The 23707-nt window shown below is 36.5% G+C and overlaps 1 protein-coding gene across 1 annotated transcript in view; it reads left to right on the forward strand.

Annotated features, from left to right (window-relative positions):
- The window catches only part of Atg7 (Autophagy-related 7), a 196796-nt gene that overhangs the window by 63007 nt on the left and 110082 nt on the right, over positions 1–23707 (forward strand). Inside the window, exons 8-9 of the mRNA XM_090381559.1 lie at positions 4838–4926; positions 10093–10214. Of these exons, the coding sequence (XP_090237685.1) occupies positions 4838–4926; positions 10093–10214 (211 nt within the window). The remainder of the gene's footprint in view (positions 1–4837; positions 4927–10092; positions 10215–23707) is intronic.

Below are 23707 nucleotides of genomic sequence, written 5' to 3' on the forward strand. Positions count from 1 at the left end.
CTGTAGAGATAGGGAGGTCATAATCCCACCGTATAAGGCAATTGTAGTCTGCATTTTGAATAATCTGTCCAGCTATGGTGATCTTATTTGAAAAAAGATATTGAACTTCTTGAAAGGGTCCAAAGATGGGCAACTTGCATGGTGAGATCAACAAAAGGATGATTATACAAGGAAAGACTTCGATTACATGGGATACAGAGTTTGGCAGCCAGCAACCTTAGAGAGGACCTGATTAGGTTTATAAGGCTCTGAGAGGGGTTAGTAAAATGACAGGCTTGAATTTTCATATACAGTCGAACTTCCCTATAACGAATTCGATAAATCCAGCAAAAAAATTCGTTATAGAGAAATTTCGTTATACAGAGAATATCTTTTTTATTAGAAATTGTTATTTAATTAGAAAATGAAAATGAATCTACATTTATTTTTAATGTATTTTATTTCAAAAACACTTATTTAAATTACGTTTACACAATTTTCACCGGTAAGTATCACAAATTAAAAAAAAATCTGTAATTTTCGTTTGCACAGTACAATTAAAAAATGTCTGATTCTCAAAGAAAACCTCACATTTGTTCAGAGCATTAAAAACATTATCAAGAACATTTTCACAAAACTGTAGACCCATACAAACCGTTTTAAAAGCTTTAATCATTTCTGCACGAGTTGTCTTTTCTACGGGTTGTTCTGATGTGTCTTCAGTGTCATTGTTAATTTCTTCATGATCATGGTCGCGTCTAACACTGTTCAGCAGTATTTCATCTTCATTTCGATGTTCTGTTGTAGTCAGATCTTGATCTACATAAACATAACTATCCAATGTTATTTCATTTTCAATGTTTCCGGACAATTCTAATAAGGTCCAAAAGTTTTTCAGTTGTGAAAGGGGCAGTCCATCTTGTTCATCCAGTTGATGTTTGACTTCTGTATTCAATGCAAATCCTGCTTTCGAAAAACAATTTTGAATAGTGTATTCAGTGATATAATTTTTCCAAACTTTTGCCAATTCAGAGATGCAATCTCTAAGGTTAATTGTAACCTCCAAGTTTCTATTTTCTGATAATGCATTGACAATCTTCATTATTATTCTCTTTTGATAATGAAATTTAAAATTTTTAATAATGCCTTGGTCCATTGGCTAGAGTTTTTATGTTACATTTGGTGGTAAAAACAACAACTTCACACTTTTTTTAAGTTTGGCAGAAATACTGGTAGGATGTGCTGGACAGTTGTCAGTTACTGACACAATTTTCCTTTTTTCTTTTGTTATATGCTTGTCTAGTTTTAATATTCAGTCTTCAAAGACATCACTGCTCATCCATGCTTTTTTATTAAAGGTGTAGTCAACTTCCAAAGATTTTGTTCCTCTTTCCTTAAATGCTGATCCCCAGGTAATTCTCCAGTGCGGCAAAGATAACTTAGTTAATTTCAATCCGTCTAAAACTCTGTCCTGTCTTATATCTCGCAAAAAAGGATTCTTTTATCTTGGGTTTTTTGATTTTCCGATGACTAAAAGTCTTAATTTTTCACTTCCTGTCATATTTGCTCCAACTAGCACAGTGATTCTTTCTTGTTTTCCACCAAAACATTTATCATCCTTAAAAGCAAGTGTTCTATTCGGTAAACATTTAAAGAATAAACCCATTTCGTCAGCATTAAAAACATCCTTAGGTTCATATTCTTCCAAAATCTTCTTTAAGGTATTGTTCCTCCAACTGTTGCAATCTTTAGACAAGACTGCAGCAATAATTCAGACACAGCATGGGTTTGTTAAGGGAAAGTCTTGTCTGACAAATTTGATTGGTTATTATGATGTGGTCACAAAGGAACTGGATGCAAAAAATAATTTTGATATCATATACTTGGATTTCAGGAAAGCTTTTGACACTGTTGCGCATGGAAGACTACTGTACAAATTGGAGCAGAATGGTATTAAGGGTAAGTTGCTACAATGGATAAAAGGATGGTTAAGTGGGAGAAGACAGAGGGTGGTAATCAATGGGTGCTGCTCTTCGTGGACTAATGTTATTAGTGGAGTCCCACAGGGTTCGGTGTTGGGTCCACTGTTGTTTTGTGTATTTATCAATGATATTGATGAAGGTATATCAGGCTTAATGTCGAAGTTTGCAGATGACACAAAGGTTGGCAGGGTTGTTAATGACAGTAATGGCAGTGTGCTACTGCAACAGGATCTAGATAATTTGGGCAGATGGGCTAAGAAGTGGCAACTGAAGTTTAACCTTGACAAATGCAAAGTACTGCATATGGGTAGAAGTAACCCCAGAGAAACGTACCAACTGTGTGGTACTACACTTAAGGTGGTAGAAAATGAAAAAGTTCTGGGAGTAATTGTGCAGTCAGATATGAAGTTTTCTTAGCAATGCAGACAGGCTGCTAGGGCAGGTCATGGGGTTTTGTCAATGATATATAGGAATTTTGCTAGCAGGGAAAAGGAGGTGATTGTCCCTCTGTATAAGGCAATGGCAGGCCACGCCTTGAGTATTGCGTACAGGTCTGGAGGCCTCATTATAGGAAGGATGTAGATTTGCTTGAACGTGTACAGAGAAGAGCAACACGATTGGTGAGGGGAATGAAGGGATCCTCTTACCAAGAGAGGCTTAAGTTCTGCAAATTGCAGTGGCTAGAGACTAGGCACCTGCGCGGTGATCTGATTGAGGTCTATAAGGCCTTGAATGGGTTGAGCACGCTGAATTCTGATGGGATCCTTCCACTTGTTCAGATTACGAACCTACGGGGACATAAGTTCAAATTAAGAAAGGACAGATGTAGAATAGATGTGCGGAAATTTGCCTTTAGCCAGCGGGTGGTTAATTGCTGGAACAAACTTCCATCTGTCGTTGTGGAAGTTGATAGGTTAAATAAATTTAAGGAGGAACTGGACAGGCATTTGGAGGGAATGGTGTGATTTTTTTTTTTTTTTTTTTTTTTGGCTGATGCTGCATAAGCTCATACACTTGCTTTCTTGCATCACGTGCCACTACTACTACTACTACTATCTTCTTCACTTACATTAACACTTTCTCCACAAATAACCTTTTCCACAATTCTGTGGCGCTTCTTAAATTTATCTAGCCACCCAGTGCTCACATTAAATTCTGTATGTTTCAGAGCTTGTTGCTTAATTATTGGACCCGATATTGGTATATTCTTTTCACATATCATTTGCACCCATTTTAGAACAGCTTTATCAACATCTTCGTATATACACAACTTAATTCGCTTCTTGTCTGCTCCTCCTTCAATTGCATTTAAAATTGATTCTCGATTTTTTAAAATCGTAGATAAGCTGCTTGCAGGTATGCCATATTTCTCCACAATATCTTTTTTCTTAAAACCCTGGTCAATATCATGAAGAATCTTTACTTTATCATTAATACTTAAACACTTTCTCTTCGACATTGTTTCCGCAAATGTAAAAATTACTGGACTGCAACTCTTGCTCATACATACACCGCAAACTTCACTGCGCTGGCCATATAGTGAATTGTTAGTACCGCCTACTCAATGACATTCTCTTGCCAATTCAACAGTATCACGTGACTTTTCCTATCAATCACTTTGAAGAAATATACGACTTTCATTCATATATACACGAAAGAAAATTTATGGTTAATTGTATGCTGTGTGTTACTTTCAGAAAAAAAAAAAAAAAAATACAAGAGCATATAGCCTATGTGTTTGATGACAAATTGTTCTAAAAAAAAAAAAATCATGAAAACCATTTACTGGGAGTCCAGTTAGATGAGAACGGACATATCATATAATGATTGACAGGAAAGTCACGTGGTACGGTTGAGGTGAGAAGCGGATGTCGCTCAGTAGGCATTACTAAAAACAGACTATGGTAGCATTCTACGTATTGCTGCCGCAGCACGCTAAAGGCTTACCGCAGCGAATTTCGTTTTCCCCTGAGCCAACATCAATTTACAAATCTATCCTATTTATTGTAAAGTTTATGACCACTTTTAAGAAAACCCATTTGGTTTAATAACTGTAACAAAAATGAAACAAAGACCCTCCTATGGGCGTCAATGGCCACAAGTATTCACTAAAAGGATGATTAATTCCAGATGCTAATGCATAATTTCGGAGGGAAGGAGGTCATATATTTGAGCAGCTGTTTAGCAGTAAATGCTTTTACTAATTTTTTAAAAAATTCGTTATAGAGAGACTAACACTTCGCTATATGGGGTTAATTTTACATGTAATTTCGTTTCGAGGTGCATTATTTTGCGAAAAAATTCGTAATATAGAGAAATTCGTTAAATAGAAGTTTGTAATAGAAAAGTTCCACTGTATTTTAATACACTTAAAATACATTTTAATATAAAATGTATGTTGTTAGTGAAATTGTGCAGTGTGGACTTTAAAAAAAAATTTTTAAACCTGCTTTTTCCAAAAAAATATATTCTGCTTTTCCTATCTATTTTTTATGACTAACTCTTGCTTTTTGCATATCTTCTGGTTTTCTCTGCTTACAGTTACCTGATTTTCAGCTTTTTGAAAGTCTAAAAATTGGCAGCTGTATGTTTAGAATATCTCTAAGAATCCTTATTGCATTTAAAATGAAATAAAGACAGAGATATTCTAAATATACAGCCAATTTTAGACTTTCAAAAAGCTGAAAATTGGCTGATTTTTAAAATTTTAGAATGTAGAAGAATTTTAAACCTGGCCGCAATCCCTCAGAATTCTGATATGAATAAAGTACATGCATTTTTACAAAATATGAAGTTTATTATTATATTTACTGATTGCTTTTTTTTTTCTTTTCTTTTTGATCTATTTTAAATATCTTATTGAATTTGTATTTCAGATTTTTCTGGGATTTTCAGATCCAAGTGTACTTGAAGACTATCCAGGATGGCCGCTGAGAAATTTACTGGCTCTGATTAGTTACCATTGGTTAGTACTGCAATTGACATATAATTTAATAAAGGTGAATCATGATTACTAGAAAAAAAAAAAATCTTAAAATGAAAACTTAGTTTATTCCTTAGGATATTATGTTCATTAACATTCCAATACTTTTGGAATGTTAATGATTAAGTACATTTTAAGCAAATATTATGGAGCATATTGCAGAGTACAGTGGTATAAATGAAGCTTCAAAAGCAAGAGACACCATTTACCATTAGTATGGCATGTGGAAGCTTGTTTCCACATGCTGTACCAGTGAATAAATTTGAATATGGACAGCTGGTAGAATGTTGAATGGCAGGACTTGCATATTGATATTGGAAATTCTCAACATTCTGGAATATCATAAGCAAGCAGACAGCAATTGGTCATGCTAATACTGAACATCAAACTGCTAGTTATATTTTCCACAAAAAATGTGCCCGAAGTTGCTAAAGAACATACTGGAATAGTTTGTCAATGTACATGCAGAGTATTATGTTCAGAGCCTTGCATTAACACAGATTTTGTTGTCAAAGTGAAAGCCACAGAGTAACAGTTGCACTAATATCATTCTTAGAGAAACTGGCCTCTGGATTTGTGGGTAAGATCTGTGCAGGGCAATGAATCTTGATATATGTTGTTTTCAGTTACACAAATCAATTTCAATACATAAATCAAAAATCAATTCCAAATAAAAAATTTATAAAAGTGTAATGAAATAGGTTATTTTCATTGTAGTCTGGGCAGCAGTTAAGGCCATGAAGCATCAGAATATTGTCTGTGAATTGTGTGCTGCATTATAGGATTTGCCATGCAGGTGAACATATCTAATTAGCATTAGTAGAGGCATATGATGCAAGAAAGCAAGCTTATTCAGCATCAGCCAAAAAAAAAAAAAAAAAAACCACTACTCCCATTTCACCCCTCCGTTCGTTCGAAATACCTGTCCAGCTGAGCCTTAAATTTGTTTAGGCTATCAACTTCAACAACAAGCGATGGGAGTCTATTCCACAAACCAACTGCCCGCTGGCTAAAGGCAAATTTCCGCACATCAATCTGACATCCGTCCTTCCTCAATTTGAATTTATGCCCTCTCAGGTGATTATTCTGAGCAAGAGGAAGAATCCCATCGGCATTGAGCATGCTCAAGCCATTCAAAGCCTTATACACCTCTATCAGATCACCTCGCCGATGCCTAGTCTCCAGGCTCTGTAATTTGCAAAACTTAAGCCTTTCTTCGTAAGAGCAACCCTTTGTTCCATTCACTAATCTTGTTGCCCTTCTCTGTACTCGTTTCAGCAGCTCTACATCCTTCTTGAAATGAGGCCTCCAGACCTGTATACAGTACTCAAGATGTGGCCTGACCTATGCCTTATACAAGGGAATAATCACATCCCTGTCACTGCTAGAAAAATTCCTGTATATCATTGACAAGACACCATGAGCTACTCTTGCAGCTCGTCTGCACTGCTCAGAGAACTTCATATCTGCCTGCACAATTACCCCCAGGTCCTTTTCATTCTCTACCACTGTCAGCGTAGTACCACAGAGTTGATACGTTGAACTGGGGTTACTGTTTCCCATATGTAGTACTTTACATTTGTCAATGTTAAACTTCATTTGCCACCTCTCAGCCCATCTGCTCAACCTTTCCAGATCCTGTTGCAGCAGCATAGTATCAGTAGTGTCCTTAACAACCCTGCCAACCTTGGTATCGTCTGCAAACTTGGACATTAAGCCTGATACACCATCATCAATATCATTTATAAATACAGAAAACAACAATGGACCCAACACTGAACCCTGAGGAACTCCACTAATAACATTAGTCCACGTTGAGCAGTGTCCATTGATTACCACTCTCTGTCTTCTGCCACTCAACCATCCCTTTATCCATAGCAGCAATTTGCCTCCAATGCCACACTTCTCCAATTTGTGCAGCAGTCTTCCATGTGCAACAGTATCAAAAGCCTTTCTAAGATCCAAATATATAATATCAAAGTTATTCCCTGCATCCAGTTGTTTTGTGACTACATCATAGTATCCAATCAAATTGGTCAGACAAGACCTGCCCTTAACAAAACCATGCTGTGTCTGAGCTATAACTGAATTCTTGTCCAGATGATCCTGCAGTGCTTCTTTAACCAGTGCCTCCATTAATTTTCCTGGAACCGAAGTTAAACTAACAGGTCTATAATTACTTGTGTCAGCCTTTGATCCTCCTTTGTGAATTGGGGTTACATTTGCACATCTCCAGTCCATGGGTACCTCCCCTGAGTCCAAAGAAGCTCTCATAATTATGGCTAGGGGTTTGCTTACTTCCTTTGCTGCCTCCTTTAATATAACTGGATAGATCCCATCCACCCCGGGTGCCTTTTTTATGTTTATCCTCAACAATTTCTCCTCCACTTTCCTCTCAGTTATTAGAAAATAATCTAGCTCACTGCCAATGTTTACTTCACCTACGACATTCCCCTTCCTGAATAACTCCTCATGTGTGAATGTAGATGCAAAATACTCGTTTAGATTGTTAGCCACCTGAGCTGGATCCTCAACTGTTGAACCATCAATATCCAGTGGACCAATCTAATTCATCCCTTTCCTTCTTGAGTTTAAATAGGTAAAGAACTCTTTTCTGTTTTTCTTTGCATCCTTTGCCAAGGATTTTTCGTAGTCTGCCTTTGCCTGCCTAATCTCCTTTGTGACTTGGTTACAGACCAACTTATATCTATCATAGGCTTCCATGTCACCCATTAATTTGTATGTATCCCATGCATTTTTCTTCTCTGCCATATGTCTCATTAGTTCATCTGACAACCATTTAGGCCTGAACCTTGAACAATATTTCTTGGTTGGTATGTAAAGCCTGGTAGCTTCCAAGATTAGTTCCTTGAATGCTTCCCATTTTGAATTTGCTGTTAGTAACATCATCAGTTGGTCCCACTGTATAGAATTTAAATACTGTCTCAGACCATCATAGTCGCCTTTACGAAAGCAAAAACCCTTCCCTTTACCTCTGATGGTAGTTACCTCCTTGAGTAAATCCCACTTCAGCACACTGTGATCACTGCCACCCAGTGGTTCCTTTATCTGCAGATTCCTAATGCATGAAGAATCACTACTGGTAATCAGATCAAGAGTATTACTCCCTCTAGTTGCCTCCCGAACATGCTGGTGTAGAAAACAATCATCCAATAAATCCACAAAAGCCTTGCTAGTGTGTGAGTGACCAACCCACAAATTCCAGTCAATATCTGGGAAATTAAAATCCCCCATTATAAGACTCTCTGATTTACTGGCCCATTCTATTTCCCTGTACAGTATCTTATTATACTCATCAGAGTCATTAGGCCTATAGCACACTCCTACTCTCAATTTTGATTTACCTATGCTTATGTCACACCAAACTGACTCGACACTGCCCTGTCCATCAATGTCGACTGGCTTCACTTCCTTGGATTTTATGTGTTTTTTAACTAATAGCATAACCCCTCCTCCCCTCCTGTCCTGTTTATCCTTTCTATACACATTGTACTCCCCTAATTCCAGTTCTGCATTCCTTATATCTGTGTGACACCACGTCTCTGATATCCCAACAATATCTGCCTTTGATGTTTTGAGCAATACCTCAAATTCATCAAATTTATTTACTAAACTCCTAGCATTGGTGTACACGCAAGTATACATGCACCTGTTTCTATTCTTAGCTACCCTAACACAACCCATGTGTTTACTTGTACTGCAATGACTTCCAGCAGTCTCTGAAATATCCTGCATTTTGTTTTTCAGGCTTCTGCTCATTCCAATAGAAGCAGTGCAAGAATCTCTTTCACCTCTGCCAGTGGCTACTGTTAATCTATTTGTCTTTGTATCCCCCCCAAGCTAGCAGTTTTCCGACCCACCTAACACTGCCTCTATAGCATCAGCCAATATTCTCGCACCCTTTCTATTTAAGTGTATCCCATCCCTGTAGAAGCAATCTCTCCTGTTAACAAGTACATTCCAGGCTGAAAAAAATTCTACCCCTTGAGCCTTGCACAATCTTTCCAGGGCCGAATTGATCGACAAGGCTCTCATCATATACTCCCTCCTATAATTGACAGATAAGTTCCAGGACTGAGTCAGTTTAAAAAAAACCAAATGTTAAAATCCAAATAGCTTCTTTTCCATTGCATTAGTGTGGAGTGGGAAGCCAAGTGAGTGACCTGCAGTCATCCGTTGTTTATCTCCCTGCTTTAGTCATTCTGCTGACAAGCTATATGACCAGTTATAATGGCTGCAAAAGTCTTGATTGTGTGGAATTAAATCTATTGTTTTTATGCATTTGTAAGTATTGCTGTTTATGGAAGTGATTAGATTAATGAAATATATATTTTTCCAGCTGTACCCATACTGGACATTTTCTATCTTTCTGCTTTAGCCACCAACTGTGTTGTATGACCTACATAGCTGTAAATTGCAAGAGCTGCCAAGTTATGAAGTGTTCCGAATAAGAGATAGCATTAAAAGTGAAATTCAAGGATATAAGATAGGTAAAACTATATAGCTGCAGAGAAATTATAAGGGGTGTATACAGGACTGGCTTTTCCTTTCATCAGTTTTTGCATCCAGCAGGATTTAAACTGCATAGATAATGCAGTGATCTTACTTCTCGTGGTAGAACAAAATTGCTTTGCACTGAGTTGTTCTAGTATTGTACTACTTTCAAACAGATTTGTGTAAAAGATAAGACTGCTCTGAGAGCCTGTTTCAGGACTACTGGCCCCTCAGTGGATAGCAGAATTTGCAAGAGGATTTACTTTAAAGGGTTGAGATTTTCATTGCCAACTAGAGTTGTCCAACTTGGTATTGTGGTCAGACCACTCTTTATTGGAAAACTTTTTTTTTTGTACATTTTTACAATATCTATACCTTTTGTCATTAAGCTATAATGTGGTAGGATTTGGAATTTACTTCAGTTTTAGCTAGTGTTAGATATAATCTTGCTAGAACTACGCATTCACTGATATATACTTGGAATTGAAATGAAATAGTATCATTTAATAATCTCATTAAGTAAAAAAATTTTTAATTCATAAGTTATAAGAATAAGTTATCAATAGTTATATAGTTATATGAATTCAAAGAAAAATGAATCAATTTTGTTGACTAAAATATCCATCTATACAGGGGACAAGATAAGAAGATATGGCATATCATTTGTTTCAGACAGTTCACTAAAGATGGAATTACATGTTCTGGTCGAAGTTTTATTATTTCGGTACATCTGCACATCCCAGAAATTCCTAAAGGTGAATACCTTTTTTGATCTCTCCCTCACATACTAATTACAGTTATGGTTATATGTGTTATTATTATTTAATTGTGTACGTATCAGTATTAGCAATGGCCACATGGTGCAAGGAAGCCTATGGCTTATGCTGCACCAGCCAAGAAAAAAAAAATAATACTAAATAAATAAAATAATAATAATAAGAAAATTAAAAATAATAATAATAATTAATAAGAGAAAAGGAAATAGACAACCTATGCATTCCCCCCCCCCCCCCAGGTAATCCAGCTGACCTTTGAATTTCCAGAAATTGTCACCCTCTACCTCCCGTGTAGGTAACTTATTCCAGTAATTTATAACTCGCTGGCTAAAATAAAACTTCCTGCAATCGTCTAAACATCTTCCCCTATAACTTGAAAATATGGCCCCTAGTTCTAGAATCATTTATAACCTTGAAAATTTTGTCCTCATTCATTTTACTTATGTCTCTCAGAGCCTTTAAACACCTCAATCAAGTCTCCCTAAGTTGCCTAGTTTCCATTCTCTGCAACCCACATATTTGAAGTCTTTCCTCATATGGATGCCCTTTTGCCTGATTTTACTAGGTGAGTTACCTGTCTTTGGACCCTTTCAAGAAGCACAATGTCTTTCTTTAAGTGCAGTCTACATACTTGAACACATTATTCCAAATGTGGTCTAACAATAGCCTTATATAATGGGATTATGACATCCTTATCTCTACTAGCAATTGTTCGATAAATCATCAATAGAACACCATGGGCCTTCCTTGCAACCTGTCTACAATGCTTGGAGAACTTCGTGTCTGACTGTATTGTAACACCAAAGTCCCTTTCCTCCACTACTGACTTTAGTTCAACTCCACTAAGTGTATAAGTTATTTTGGGGTTACTGTTCTCTAGGTGTAATACCTTACATTTTACTGGATTAAAGCATAGTTGCCAATTATTTGACCATCTCTGAAGTCTATCTAGGTCACTCTGAAGAAGCTTGGCAGGGATCATTAACTACTCTACCAATCTTACATCATCTGCAAATTTAGACATCATGCCCTCTATCCCTTCATCGATGTCATTTATGAAAATCAAAAACAACAGTGGTCCTAATACTGATCCTTGGGGAACCCCACTTCTTACATCAACCCAATCTAAGGAATAACCATTTATCACAACCCTCTGCCTCCTGCCCTGAAGCCATCCAGCTATCCATCTAAGAATTTTCCCTGTGATTCCAACCTGTTCAGGCGCCTCCGTAGCCAGGTGGAAAGGAGCAGCAGTGCGTAGCACACGCTTCTTGATTAGACCGGGGTTCGAGCCCGTCACCACCAAATACGGAGGATGCGGAAAGGTCAGGGAATGACCACCGCATATTCCGGAGCAATATGGCCTTAGTTGCTAATGCTCCTAAAAATCAAATAACCAACCAACCTGTTCCAGCTTATAAAGTAACCGCTCACGTGGGACTGAGTGAAATGCTTTGCTGAAATCCAAATAAACAATGTCAAAATTATTCCTTTTGACTGACCCTGTCAAAATAGCTAACCTGATTAGTTGAACATGATTTTCTCTTTATGAAACCATCCTGAGAATTCTTCAAAATTCCATTTCTATCTAAATGATCCTGAATTCCACTCAATCCACATGAATTCCACATCGTCTTTATGACTTTCCCTATTACTGATGTTAGACTGACCAGCCAGTAATTTCCCACTTCACCCTTAGAACTGCCCTTATGTATTGGAGATACATTGGCACTTTTCCAATCCAACAGAATCACTCCTGAGTCTAGTGATGCTCTCATAATTAGCTTCAATGATTCAATGCACTCGCTTGCTGCCTTCCTTTAAGATTATAGGGTATATGCCATCAACCCCAGGAGCCTTACTGGCCTGTTTTTTTCATTAAATAAGAACATGAGATTTCGACATCGTTAATTACATTTTTTCAAACTTCACTTCCATAATTTCTCATTGACACAAAGGGTTTTTCTTCTGTAAATATCTATGCAAAGTAACCATTGAGTTCATCTGCAACTTCAGCTGGGGTATCTAATACTAACCCATGCCCATTACATAAACATCCGATCTCGTTTGTCCTTCTCTCCTTTCCATTTATATATGTGAAGAATTCCTTATCCCCACTCTTTGCCAGTGATTTCTCACAATCTGCCTTTGCCAGCCTAACCTTTTCTGTGGCACTATTACAGATCAGTTTGTAGCTGTTATAGGCTTCAGTGTTTTTTATTGCTCCACACCAAATTTCAATGTATTGGCCTTGCACTCACCACCCTATTCGAAATGACGTGAGATTGGATTTCCATTGCAAACTGTGGAGGAATTGCATAGATGGTTTGCACTTGAGGCTGTTATTAGTTGGTCTTTGGAGCTGTATAGGTTTTTTGTGCAAACTGGCATATGCACAATTTTCAGTGCTGTATATGAGATGTTGTCACCTTAGTTATCCCAGCTGAAGTCATGAAATAAAATGCATAAATGTATAGAAATATGCTGTTCACTTACTGTACACACAATGGAGAGCCCAGTGCCAGAAGGGAAGTATAATATACTTGCTTTTTAATATGCGCTGTTAATTATTATTGTTTCAAAGTTGCTTTTATTGGGCATTTTATAATTGTGCAGTATTAAGGTGTTTAAAACTGTGAATAATTTTGGATTTGAAGTACGATAATATGGAAGTCGGATATGAAGTACGAAAATATGGATTATGGATCAGGGACACTGCAAGAGCAAAGGCACCCTACAACCATAATATATATAAAATTATTTTTATTGTTATGTGTAGAATTTAAATATAGAATTTAACTAGTGCTAATAATGAAAATACCGTGTATCCTGGTAGCGATATATGTGTTGAACAAAGGGTTGAAAAAAGCAAAAGAAAAAGTGTAACGATATAAAAGAGTGTAATGATATGAAAAGAATGTAACAATATAAAAAGAAGAAAAGAAACAAAATGCAAATTTTGAAAAAACAACGACCAATGTGGAAATAGCATTGCGGTATTTTTCATAATTTTTGTGTCTTCGTCAGAGGTCATCCACCAAAATTACGAAAAAGAACAGCAATACTCTTACTTCTGTTTCTGACATGTTCTGTATGTCAAAGAGCACGTGTAGGAAGCCACGTGGTAAAAATAATTTAGAATACAAATTTAGAATAAATAAAATACAAGTTATGTAAAACTATTATGTGTTACTAATGTATTACATACAGAACATGGATGACCTTACAGAAGTAAGCAGCCCGCTAAAAAAGTGAAGACAAAGGAAGGGAGTGTCCGAATGACAAGAACTTACCGCTACTGGATGGGTTGACAGAAAAGACAGAGCCGGAGGCTAACCCGTTGTTGTTGTTTGGGGTTTAATGGCGCAAAAGCAACTTCGGCTATATTGCGCCAGGCTAACCCGTGTATATATGTGTAGAAACGCTAGCGGCGCCTAGCGTTAGACGAATTTTGGTGTCTGTATATTATGTAATTTACGTATGCGGTGGAGCTACGCTAGGTTAAAGTTAAGTATATGATGCTCAAACACCCGGGATAGCAAAGAAATATAATAGCTTACAAAGCAGCAGTAGAAGGCAGCTAAACTTTGTTAAGACGAAAAATATAGATTGGGTATAGTAAGAAAAATAGTACTCTGATTTTGCGGTCGGTAAACTAATGGCTCACAGAGCATAAAAAGTAGAAATTAGTAAAGCAAAAAGATGATTAAATTAGGGATGTGTAGTTGGGCTAGGGTAGTTCGGGGTTGCAAACCCGTTCCTATAGTTAGGACCCTGAACGAATGTCCGAGAGTTGGTGCATCATGTACTTAAGTCAGTTGTGTTAAAAGTGTAACATGTATATATAAGTTACAATTAACAATTAAATAAATAAATAAATCAAGATAGGTTTAAAATTAATTACAAGGTAATTACAAGGTAAATACACTATGTCAGGCCAATCGGTGGGTACAAGTTTTCCAGACCCTAAGACACCAAAGAGGCCTAGTGTATTGTATTTACACTATATACAAACTTGATGCGTATGGGAATAATTATAAGTTATAAACTAATAATGCTGTTTATATTGATATCTATTAAGTTCTTGTGCCTTAATATGTTAAGGGCTTTATTGATATGATGACGTAGGTATGTAATAGGAAAAAGATTTTTGGTCAGTTTACTGTATAATATTCTGATGTTATCAATAACTGTTGTTCTGTCGCTGCATATTGTTGCTATTCTGATGCATTGTGCTAAGATAACATTAGCATGTACCTGTTTGGAAATATTGGAATTCCATTGTGTAAAGTTTACTATGCTAAAGTTGAATGCTTCACGTTTGTTGTACAAATTGATGGAGGCTATACCATTTTTTAAATTAATGTCTAGATCCAAAAAATGGGCTGCTGTATCAGAATAGTTTGTTCTTTCTAGTACAAGTTCGTTAGGGTATAGATGTCCATAATCCTGGATGAAATTCGGGCAGTTGATTACTATGAGTTCGTCTATATATCTGAATAGGATTAGGTCCTGTGGAAATGAGGTTTCTGACCAGTATAAATATAGGTTGGCTATTATGCATGAGGCTGGGCTGCCCATAGGTGTTCCATTGGTTTGTTGATATACTGTGTTACCATCATATATGAAGTTATTGGAAATACATAAGTTCAGTATGTTGTTCCAGTAATATGTGTTGCAGGAAATAAAGTCCTTATGTTTATCATAGATATCTTTTAGTACCGATTTGAGATTGATTTGATTGATACTGGTAAATAGGGTATGGAAATCAAAGGTTTGAATATTGTTGACTTTATTACTCTGCAAAAATTTTAATAGGGGTTGGTTGTTGCCTATGATTTTGCTGTTATGTATGTTATGCATCAGTGGTTGCAGTAGTTGTTCAAGTTTCTTTCCAGATTTGTGTACATAACTATTTTTACATGAGGTTATGAATCTGAAGCCTATTGGTTTTTTATGAAATTTAGGAATGAAGTAGATATAAGGTAAGCTGTAATTGCTTAAGTTGAGCTTTAGTTTTTTATTGAAGGCCATTAGTTTTTTTGTAATGATATTACATGTACTGGATATCGGTTTGTAAGTATTGCTTGAGTTAAGTTCATTAGTTAAAGTATGTATATAAAAATATTTGCAAATGAATGCAAAATTATTGGCTGCTTTATCTACCGGTGTGATTACGAAGTCTTTGTGTATTTCTAGCAGTTTTTGTTTTAATTTAGTCAAGTTGTAGTATATACCTTGATAATATACATTTGAACTGTGCAATGCATATTTACGCTTGAATAAGGCGAATGTATGGCTAATCCACATATGGTATGCTTCTATAGGTGTGTTATTTTTGTAGGCTAATTGGAAGGAGTAGTTTAACAGGTCCTGATATATCTGCTTATTGAAGTTGGTTACATTTATTTTGGTACGCGGCCTGAATTTGAATCCTTGTGATAGTACATATCGGAGCATTGGGTCCGTAACTATGTTTAGATTTCCTGTAATGATATGTCCATAGTCTGGATCAATATATTGCTGCATGTTGCTTTGTTGACAAATGCAGTTGTTGTTGTTGTCTGTAATATGTGATATTAAACTGGTAGCTATAGATTTGTATAGCTATAGATTAGCTTGTAACTACAAATCTATAGCTACCAGTTTAATATCACATATTACAGACAACATAATTTCATAAAAAACCAATAGGCTTCAGATTCATAACCTCATGTAAAAATAGTTATGTACACAAATCTGGAAAGAAACTTGAACAACTACTGCAACCACTAATGCATAACATACATAACAGCAAAATCATAGGCAACAACCAACCCCTATTAAAATTTTTGCAGAGTAATAAAGTCAACAATATTCAAACCTTTGATTTCCATACCCTATTTACCAGTATCAATCAAATCAATCTCAAATCGGTACTAAAAGATATCTATGATAAACATAAGGACTTTATTTCCTGCAACACATATTACTGGAACAACATACTGAACTTATGTATTTCCAATAACTTCATATATGATGGTAACACAGTATATCAACAAACCAATGGAACACCTATGGGCGTTTCTACACATATATACACGGGTTAGTCTCCGGCTCTGTCTTTTCTGTCAACCCATCCAGTAGCGGTAAGTTCTTGTCATTCGGACACTCCCTTCCTTTGTCTTCACTTTTTTAGCGGGCTGCTTACTTCTGTAAGGTCATCCATGTTCTGTATGTAATACATTAGTAACACATAGTAGTTTTACATAACTTGTATTTTATTTATTCTAAATTTGTATTCTAAATTATTTTTACCACGTGGCTTCTTACACGTGCTCTTTGACATACAGAACATGTCAGAAACAGAAGTAAGAGTATTGCTGTTCTTTTTCGTAATTTTGGTGGATGACCTCTGACGAAGACACAAAAATTATGAAAAATACCGCAATGCTATTTCCACATTGGTCGTTGTTTTTTCAAAATTTGCATTTTGTTTCTTTTCTTCTTTTTATATTGTTACATTCTTTTTATATCATTACACTCTTTTATATCGTTACACTTTTTCTTTTGCTTTTTTCAACCCTTTGTTCAACACATATATCGCTACCAGGATACACGGTATTTTCATTATTAGCACTAGTTAAATTCTGTATTTAAATTCTACGCATAACAATAAAAATAATTTTATATATATTATGGTTGTAGGGTGCCTTTGCTCTTGCAGTGTCCCTGATCCATAATCCATATTTTCGTACTTCATATCCGACTTCCATATTATCGTACTTCAAATCCGACTTCTCTCTTTATTTTTAATTTTATTATTCATAATAATTATATATATATATATATATATATATATATATATATTTTTTTTTTTTTTTTTTTTTTTTTTATTGAAAACTCTTCTAACCAACATGTCCCAGAATACTGCTTTTGGAGTTCTGTCATCAGCCTAATGATACGAGGGCTACCCCAAAAGTAATGTACGCTGTGCACATGTTCCTCACTCTATACCTGCACGAATGACATTTATCAGGATAATAATTTGAAGTTTAATCTTGGCATTAGTGTACTTGAAATAGAATTCCTTCATTGAATGTTTGTATGGAGGCCTTTAAAAATGGATGTCGATATTGCTTCAGTTTAGATTAGTTTCAGATCAAAGATCTATCAAAATTGAAACTTTACATGGTTGAGTGCCAACACAGATTTCTGAATTGCTATGGGGAGTGTAGTGAGTCAACAGTAGATCATTAGCATGATTTCACATTGGCCTCAATGGTTTCACCAAGGTCAGACCAGTGTTGCAGACAAGCAGTGCTCGGGTAGACCGAGAACATCTATGGACAGCACATCGGCAGTCCATATTACCACCATTTTGGAGAAAGGCACGTATGACCTGTGAAGAAATAGGCAACAAACCTGGAATACCAAAATCATCTGTTCACTGACTGAATTTTAACTGAGGCATTACAAAAATAAAAGATCGCCACCTGATGGGTCCCACAATTACTGTTAGATGAACAACAAGCAAATTGTAAAGCAATTGAAGTTGCCTTGCACATTACCAACGAGAAGGTGAAGAGTTTTTAAAGTGCATTGTTGCCATTGATGACACAACTTTGAACGTGAATTGATGTCACAACCAGCTCATTGGAAGCACCCATCTTTGCCACACCCCTCAAAATGTCACCAACAAAGGTGAAACAATTATGACTGTAGGCCATTATGACCTACAGTTATGGGGCATTATAACTGGTGATCATGTCTCACTAAATTAACTTCTTTTATATATTACTTTTGGGATAACCCTTGTAGAATTCCAATAACCGTGTTGGTTATTTTTTAATTAATTTTTTTATTTTTTATTTATCATTCAGTAAGATAAATAAAATTAATCAGTTTTATGTGAAAGCAGTTCTTTAAACAAAGTTCCTGTGAGTGCAGAAATTTTGGGGAGTAGCCTTCAATGTTTGGGTTTAGTTGCAAGAATTGAGAGTTCCATCACCAACAGTGACTGAATCAATGCGAAATGGGAAAAGAATAAACAAATTCAGGGAATTAAAACTTAGGTTTTTATTGTGATAGTTTAAATCATAGTAGAATGTATTTATTTGTCCTGGTTTGCTGGTTCTCCAATGAATAATCCATAAAATGGAGGAATAATTTTAATTTGTTTCGGTAATAAATTCCATTTATACCATCAATCACAGTGGTTATGAATGAGTATAACCACCTTTACCCATCAGATCATGTAAAAATTTCAATAGTCAACCAGCTTTAAATTGGAAAGAATGATTTTAGTTATTCCTGGAGAATAATTGGTTCTTGTTAGAATGTAAACAATATTTTCATTCATTTATATATCCTGCTTTTAGTGACCCAGAAATTATAGATACAATATTATAATTCAGCACTTCTCCTTTATAATCATTCTGTTCAATAACTTCTCTTTCCTTTATTCATAAGTATGAATATACATTATGAACTATTTCTCTACTGTTTACAGATTTTCCTGCCTTAAATGACCCATATATACTAGACACTGCCATTAATCTTATTTTTGTAATGTTTTAAGCAAATCTTTGTAATCGCCTAACTCTTTACACATATACTTGTCAGTTGGACAATAAAAAAAAAGAAGACAATTGAGTTACAACATTGATGAATGCAAAGTATGGCATTTGGTAGCAGTAATCTCAGGAAGACATATCAATTTTGGCATGACCAAACTCAGAATAATTGATAATTAAGATCAAACTGGGGTTAATTGTATAGGCTGGTAGGGTGTTCTCTAAGCAGAGTAGACAGGCTGCTAGAACATCTCATGTGCTCCTTTCAGCCATATTCAAGAGGTGATTATTCCATTGTATAAAGCAGTAGCAGAAGCCACTTCTTGAGTATTGTGTGCAGGCTTGGAAACTTCATTTTAAGAAAGATGTGCATCTGTTTGAAAGGATGCAGAGAAAAGCACAACCAGTGGTTTCTCACTCTTGTAAAGAAATACAGTACCACTGTAAAAGCCAGAAAGTGTTGTGTAGCATTGTGTTGGGTTCTGGCTTTTGGCTGTGAGGCCCTTGGTGGGACCCCACATTGCCCCCCCCCCCACACACCACTAGGAGGTAGCAGGCTGCCCATTATTCTGGATGGTCTCTACCAGGGTCACCTGAACTTTCTGAACAGAAACCCAAGTTAAAATAAACAAGTAGAGTGCAGGGGAAGTACAGGGTGTACACAACTATAAGGGGGTGAAAGTAAGGGTGATGGGATGAAGATGAAGGCATCCCTAGGTATCAGTGGAACATTAGTTCCATCAGGCAAAAAATTCAAGGAGAACCCCAGGAAGGAGGAGGTAAAGACACCACACTAAAACCACTCTTCAGTTTTTCGGAGTGGTTTTGGGCCACTGAATCCTACCCAGTCCAAGGACTGAGTTAGCAACGTCCTACCCAGGAAGTACCCGTATTAGCAATCACAAATTTCTACCCAGGGATGTGGCTGGGTTAGCAGGGTCATCCTATTCAGCATATGCAGGATTGGCAGCTCCTACCCTAACAGGTGTCAGGGTTTGCAATCCTACCCCACCATAGGTTAGACTAGCATGATCCCACCTTTGTGGATGGTTATCTGGCGGGGTGAACCCTGGTGTGGCTGAAGCATCCAGGGAGAGCCCAGAAAAAATATAACATTTTTGGTGAAAGGAAATATGGGGAGATATAAAGAGGGTCGGATAAAAGAGGTAGGACAGTGGGGGACAGTAGTGGAGGCACCAGGATGCTCATCGTGTCCAGAGGTTGGGGGAATTGAAAGTGAGTGGTAGGGTGGGCCACCAGGTGAAAGAGGAGGGTGGGGGAAGGAGACTAAACTGCCCCAGGTGGTAGGAATGAAAGAACATAGGAAAAGTGTACCCTATGGTTAAGGGCGCCTCCATAGCTAGGTGGGCAGGAGCAGCAATGCATAGCACACTCTTGATTAGACCGGGGTTCGGCCCTATGACCACCAAATAGGGAGGATGCGGAAGGTCAAGAAATGACCACCGCATATCCGCGGAGCAATATGGCATTAGTTGCTAATGCTCCTAAAAACCAAATAACAACAACCCTATGGTTAAGCGTGCCTAGACAACTTGTCCCACGCTGGCCTTTACCATACTGACCAATGTCAGCATCGCACACAATGCCAGCTAAGAAAAACAAACAGCATGGTGTCAGAATGGATGACCATGGGGTCACTAGGACTCCCATGGCCATCAGGATGTCCAGTGAAGAGGCTGAAATAGAACATGCAATTAATAACATTTATACAGTTTTTTTTTTTTTTTTCCCCTCTATGTTATACTTTTCTTACATTTTCTATTTTATACTTTTTCACACATTTTTACATTTTTAAATTTTTTTACTATTTACCTATTTATATTTTTACCTGTTTACAGCTTTTTTTTTTTTTTTTTTTTCATTCATCCATTGACTCTTTCACATGAGGGGGTAAGCAGTCAATATAATAATATAATATAATATAATATATATTTATAATTAACTAATAACAATATTTAATTTAATCTAATATAAAAGGATAAATATACTATAGGTAAATATAAACTATAAGTCAATAGAATAACACACACTCATTTATGTAATGAAACTTCCTTTAATTGCGACTTGTCACTTGTTTTCACTCATTCAGTTCAGTCAGTTCTTATGCAGAAAAGAAGAGTAAGTGTTATTTGTAATGCAGCCCTGGGGGTTTCCCCCAACTCTGCTATGTGATTGTCCCTTTGTTGGGGCACAAAGGAATAGTCTTACCAGGAAAAAGACTTGAGTTCTGTAAGTTGCAGTGTCTGGAAACTAGTCATCTGCATGGAGACCTAATTAAAGTGCTTAAGGCTTTAAAAGAGTTGAGTAACTAAATGGTGATGGCAGCTTCTCTTTCTCAGGCAACACATACAAGGGGTATAATTTTTAATAAGGATAGGTGCAGAACATATGGCTAGAAATTTTTTCTCAGCCAAAGAAAAATTCATTATTAGAATAAACTTCCACCCAATGTTGTAACAGTTGGAAGTTTGTGAATAAATTTAACAGGAGAAATGACAAATTATTAGAGTGGATAGATAAATGAAGTGAGCAAAATTATTATTTTATTTTTTGGCTGACGCTGTATAAGCTTTGCTTTCTTGCATCATTTTGCCAATACTGTTACTGGTATTAAATGTGTTAGTTTTATCGCTACACTGTTTTATCATTTTTGAAAGGAATTTAAAAAGGATCAATAAAAAGTAGAAATTAATGTCCTTCTATCTGCTTGTTAACAGTTACAGTGTAAAATCTATGTAATAGATTGAAAAACACTAACAAAATATCCAAAAATTGTAAATTGATTTGCATTAATTTAGGATACCATTCTCCAAAGTATCAAATTTCACTGCAAGGGTCCCATCTGTATTAGGATACCACAATGTCTTGGCAAAGGAAAAGACAGGAAAGAACATAGCATTTTACTCAGTCAAGAGGCTGTGGCCCTATGCTAAGACTACCTCAACTGTAATGTACCTGCTGAGATAAAATGTGAAAATTAAAAGAAGGAAAAGCTTTGAAATAGATTGTTTTATGTATATCTTGAGGTGGAACCCTCTTGTTGAAAATTAAATCAGAAATATTACAATATCCCCAGAATGAACTATTTGCAAAAAAATAACTATTTTTTGTGTTGTTAAACTTATTGTTCCATACTCTTCATATTTATCTCCTTTTTTTTTTTTTTTTTAATTGGAATTATTAAGCTTTCCTCAGAATTGTATTATGCCAATTTCTTAAATAATTTCTTTGGCTACTTCACCCAGGTTTTTAAGTAGCTCTGTGGGAAAATTGTCACATCCCTTTTCTTAATAATGTTTTAGTTCATTTAAAACTTTGTAAAATTCTACTGTGAGTAAGGTCATCTCTTAAAGTTTTCTCTGAGAATGCTCTTTCTTCACCTGTCTCCTCCGTTTCTAGGGCACCATGCTCCAGTTGTTGTCCCTCATATAATTCTTTAAGATGTTCTTTCCATCCACATGCAGTATCATTAATAAACTTAGTCAATCATAGTAATACCAAAATTAATTTAAACAATTACCAAATGTGCTGGAAGTGTCCACCTTATTTATGTAGGCATATAATCACTCCCCTTTTTAGTATGTTTAATGTTACTTTACAGAAAATGTGTTCATCGGTGGCACAAATATGTTTCTCAAGTTTTGCTTCAGTTCATCCAGAATCTGCAGCTTGTTTGTGTAAGCTTTAGTTTTGAGTACACTCTACATGTAAGAATCCAGAGAGAATAAAAAATAAACATTCTTCTCAGTGAAAAATCCATTTTTACACATTACACTAATAAATTATATACTATATCGAGTAATTAGACTTCATACCAGCTGGTATTTAAATAAATAAATTTCAATACTGCAACTAAAACACTTTATTTACAATAAAATAAGATAAAATTACAAGTTAAAACTGATGTGGATTAATTTACAATAAAATATGAAATGTAAAATAAAATATAATGATAAAAGCGATAAAAACAGTGAAATAATATACTAAAATACCGTAACAACTGTAGCTTTCGGAGACAGCAGTCTCCTTTTTCAACAGCATACTTCTGCTATGCGGCACATCCTTAAATAGCAGATCCATGGCACTCGTCACATGGTTCCTCAGGAATATGGTTGGAATTTCCCATTTGCGCACCGGAACCGGAAATGGCTCAGGAGCACGCTAGCTGAAACCGATCATCTCTTCCAAGAACAACGGTTTCAAAGAGGGGATTTAAGCGTACACCCCTGTCTCTATTAATGGTATTGCTAGCTGCCCCAATACGTAAACTCTCAAGCCATTTACTGTCCCAGAACCCCTGTGCATGATCCGTGATGACAGCATCCTCCGAGGAAATTTGATGTTGTTTCTCCCACAAGTGTTCTGCCACAGCAGACTTCCCGTAATTTGCGGATTTTATTGCATTCATATGCTCCCTCAGACGGTCTTTCAGTCATCGCCCCGTCTCACCCACATAACACACCCCACAATCCGGGCATTTAATTTCGTATACCACCCCACTGTCAGCTTCTTTCATTATGGGGTCTTTGACACGGGGTATCACTGTGTGCAACCTCCATCCCGGGAGTTGCACACAGCATATCTGACACCCCCGAATTATTCATGCAGTGTGGTCTGAAAGGCCCGGATAGTAGGGAATGTATGCAGTGCTCACAGGGGTGAACGGCTCATTACGGGTGGACTCTGCTCCTCTAATAAATCTGTCCAGCACCCTCTGGGGGTAGCCGCATTTCTTGAGGTCTGCTGTGACACGAATAATTTCATTATCTTTATCCTCGGAGGTGCTACAATGGGACCACACCCTATGTATTAAAGCCTTGACAACACTATCAATATACCCATTATACCTTGGCTTGTGCCAAGGTATAATGGGTATATTGACCCCGGCACATGGGC

The sequence above is a fragment of the Mastigoproctus giganteus genome, chromosome 9 (assembly GCF_048544385.1).
Source record: "Mastigoproctus giganteus isolate SK-2022 chromosome 9, ASM4854438v1, whole genome shotgun sequence".
Taxonomy (NCBI): Eukaryota; Metazoa; Arthropoda; class Arachnida; order Uropygi; family Thelyphonidae; genus Mastigoproctus; species Mastigoproctus giganteus.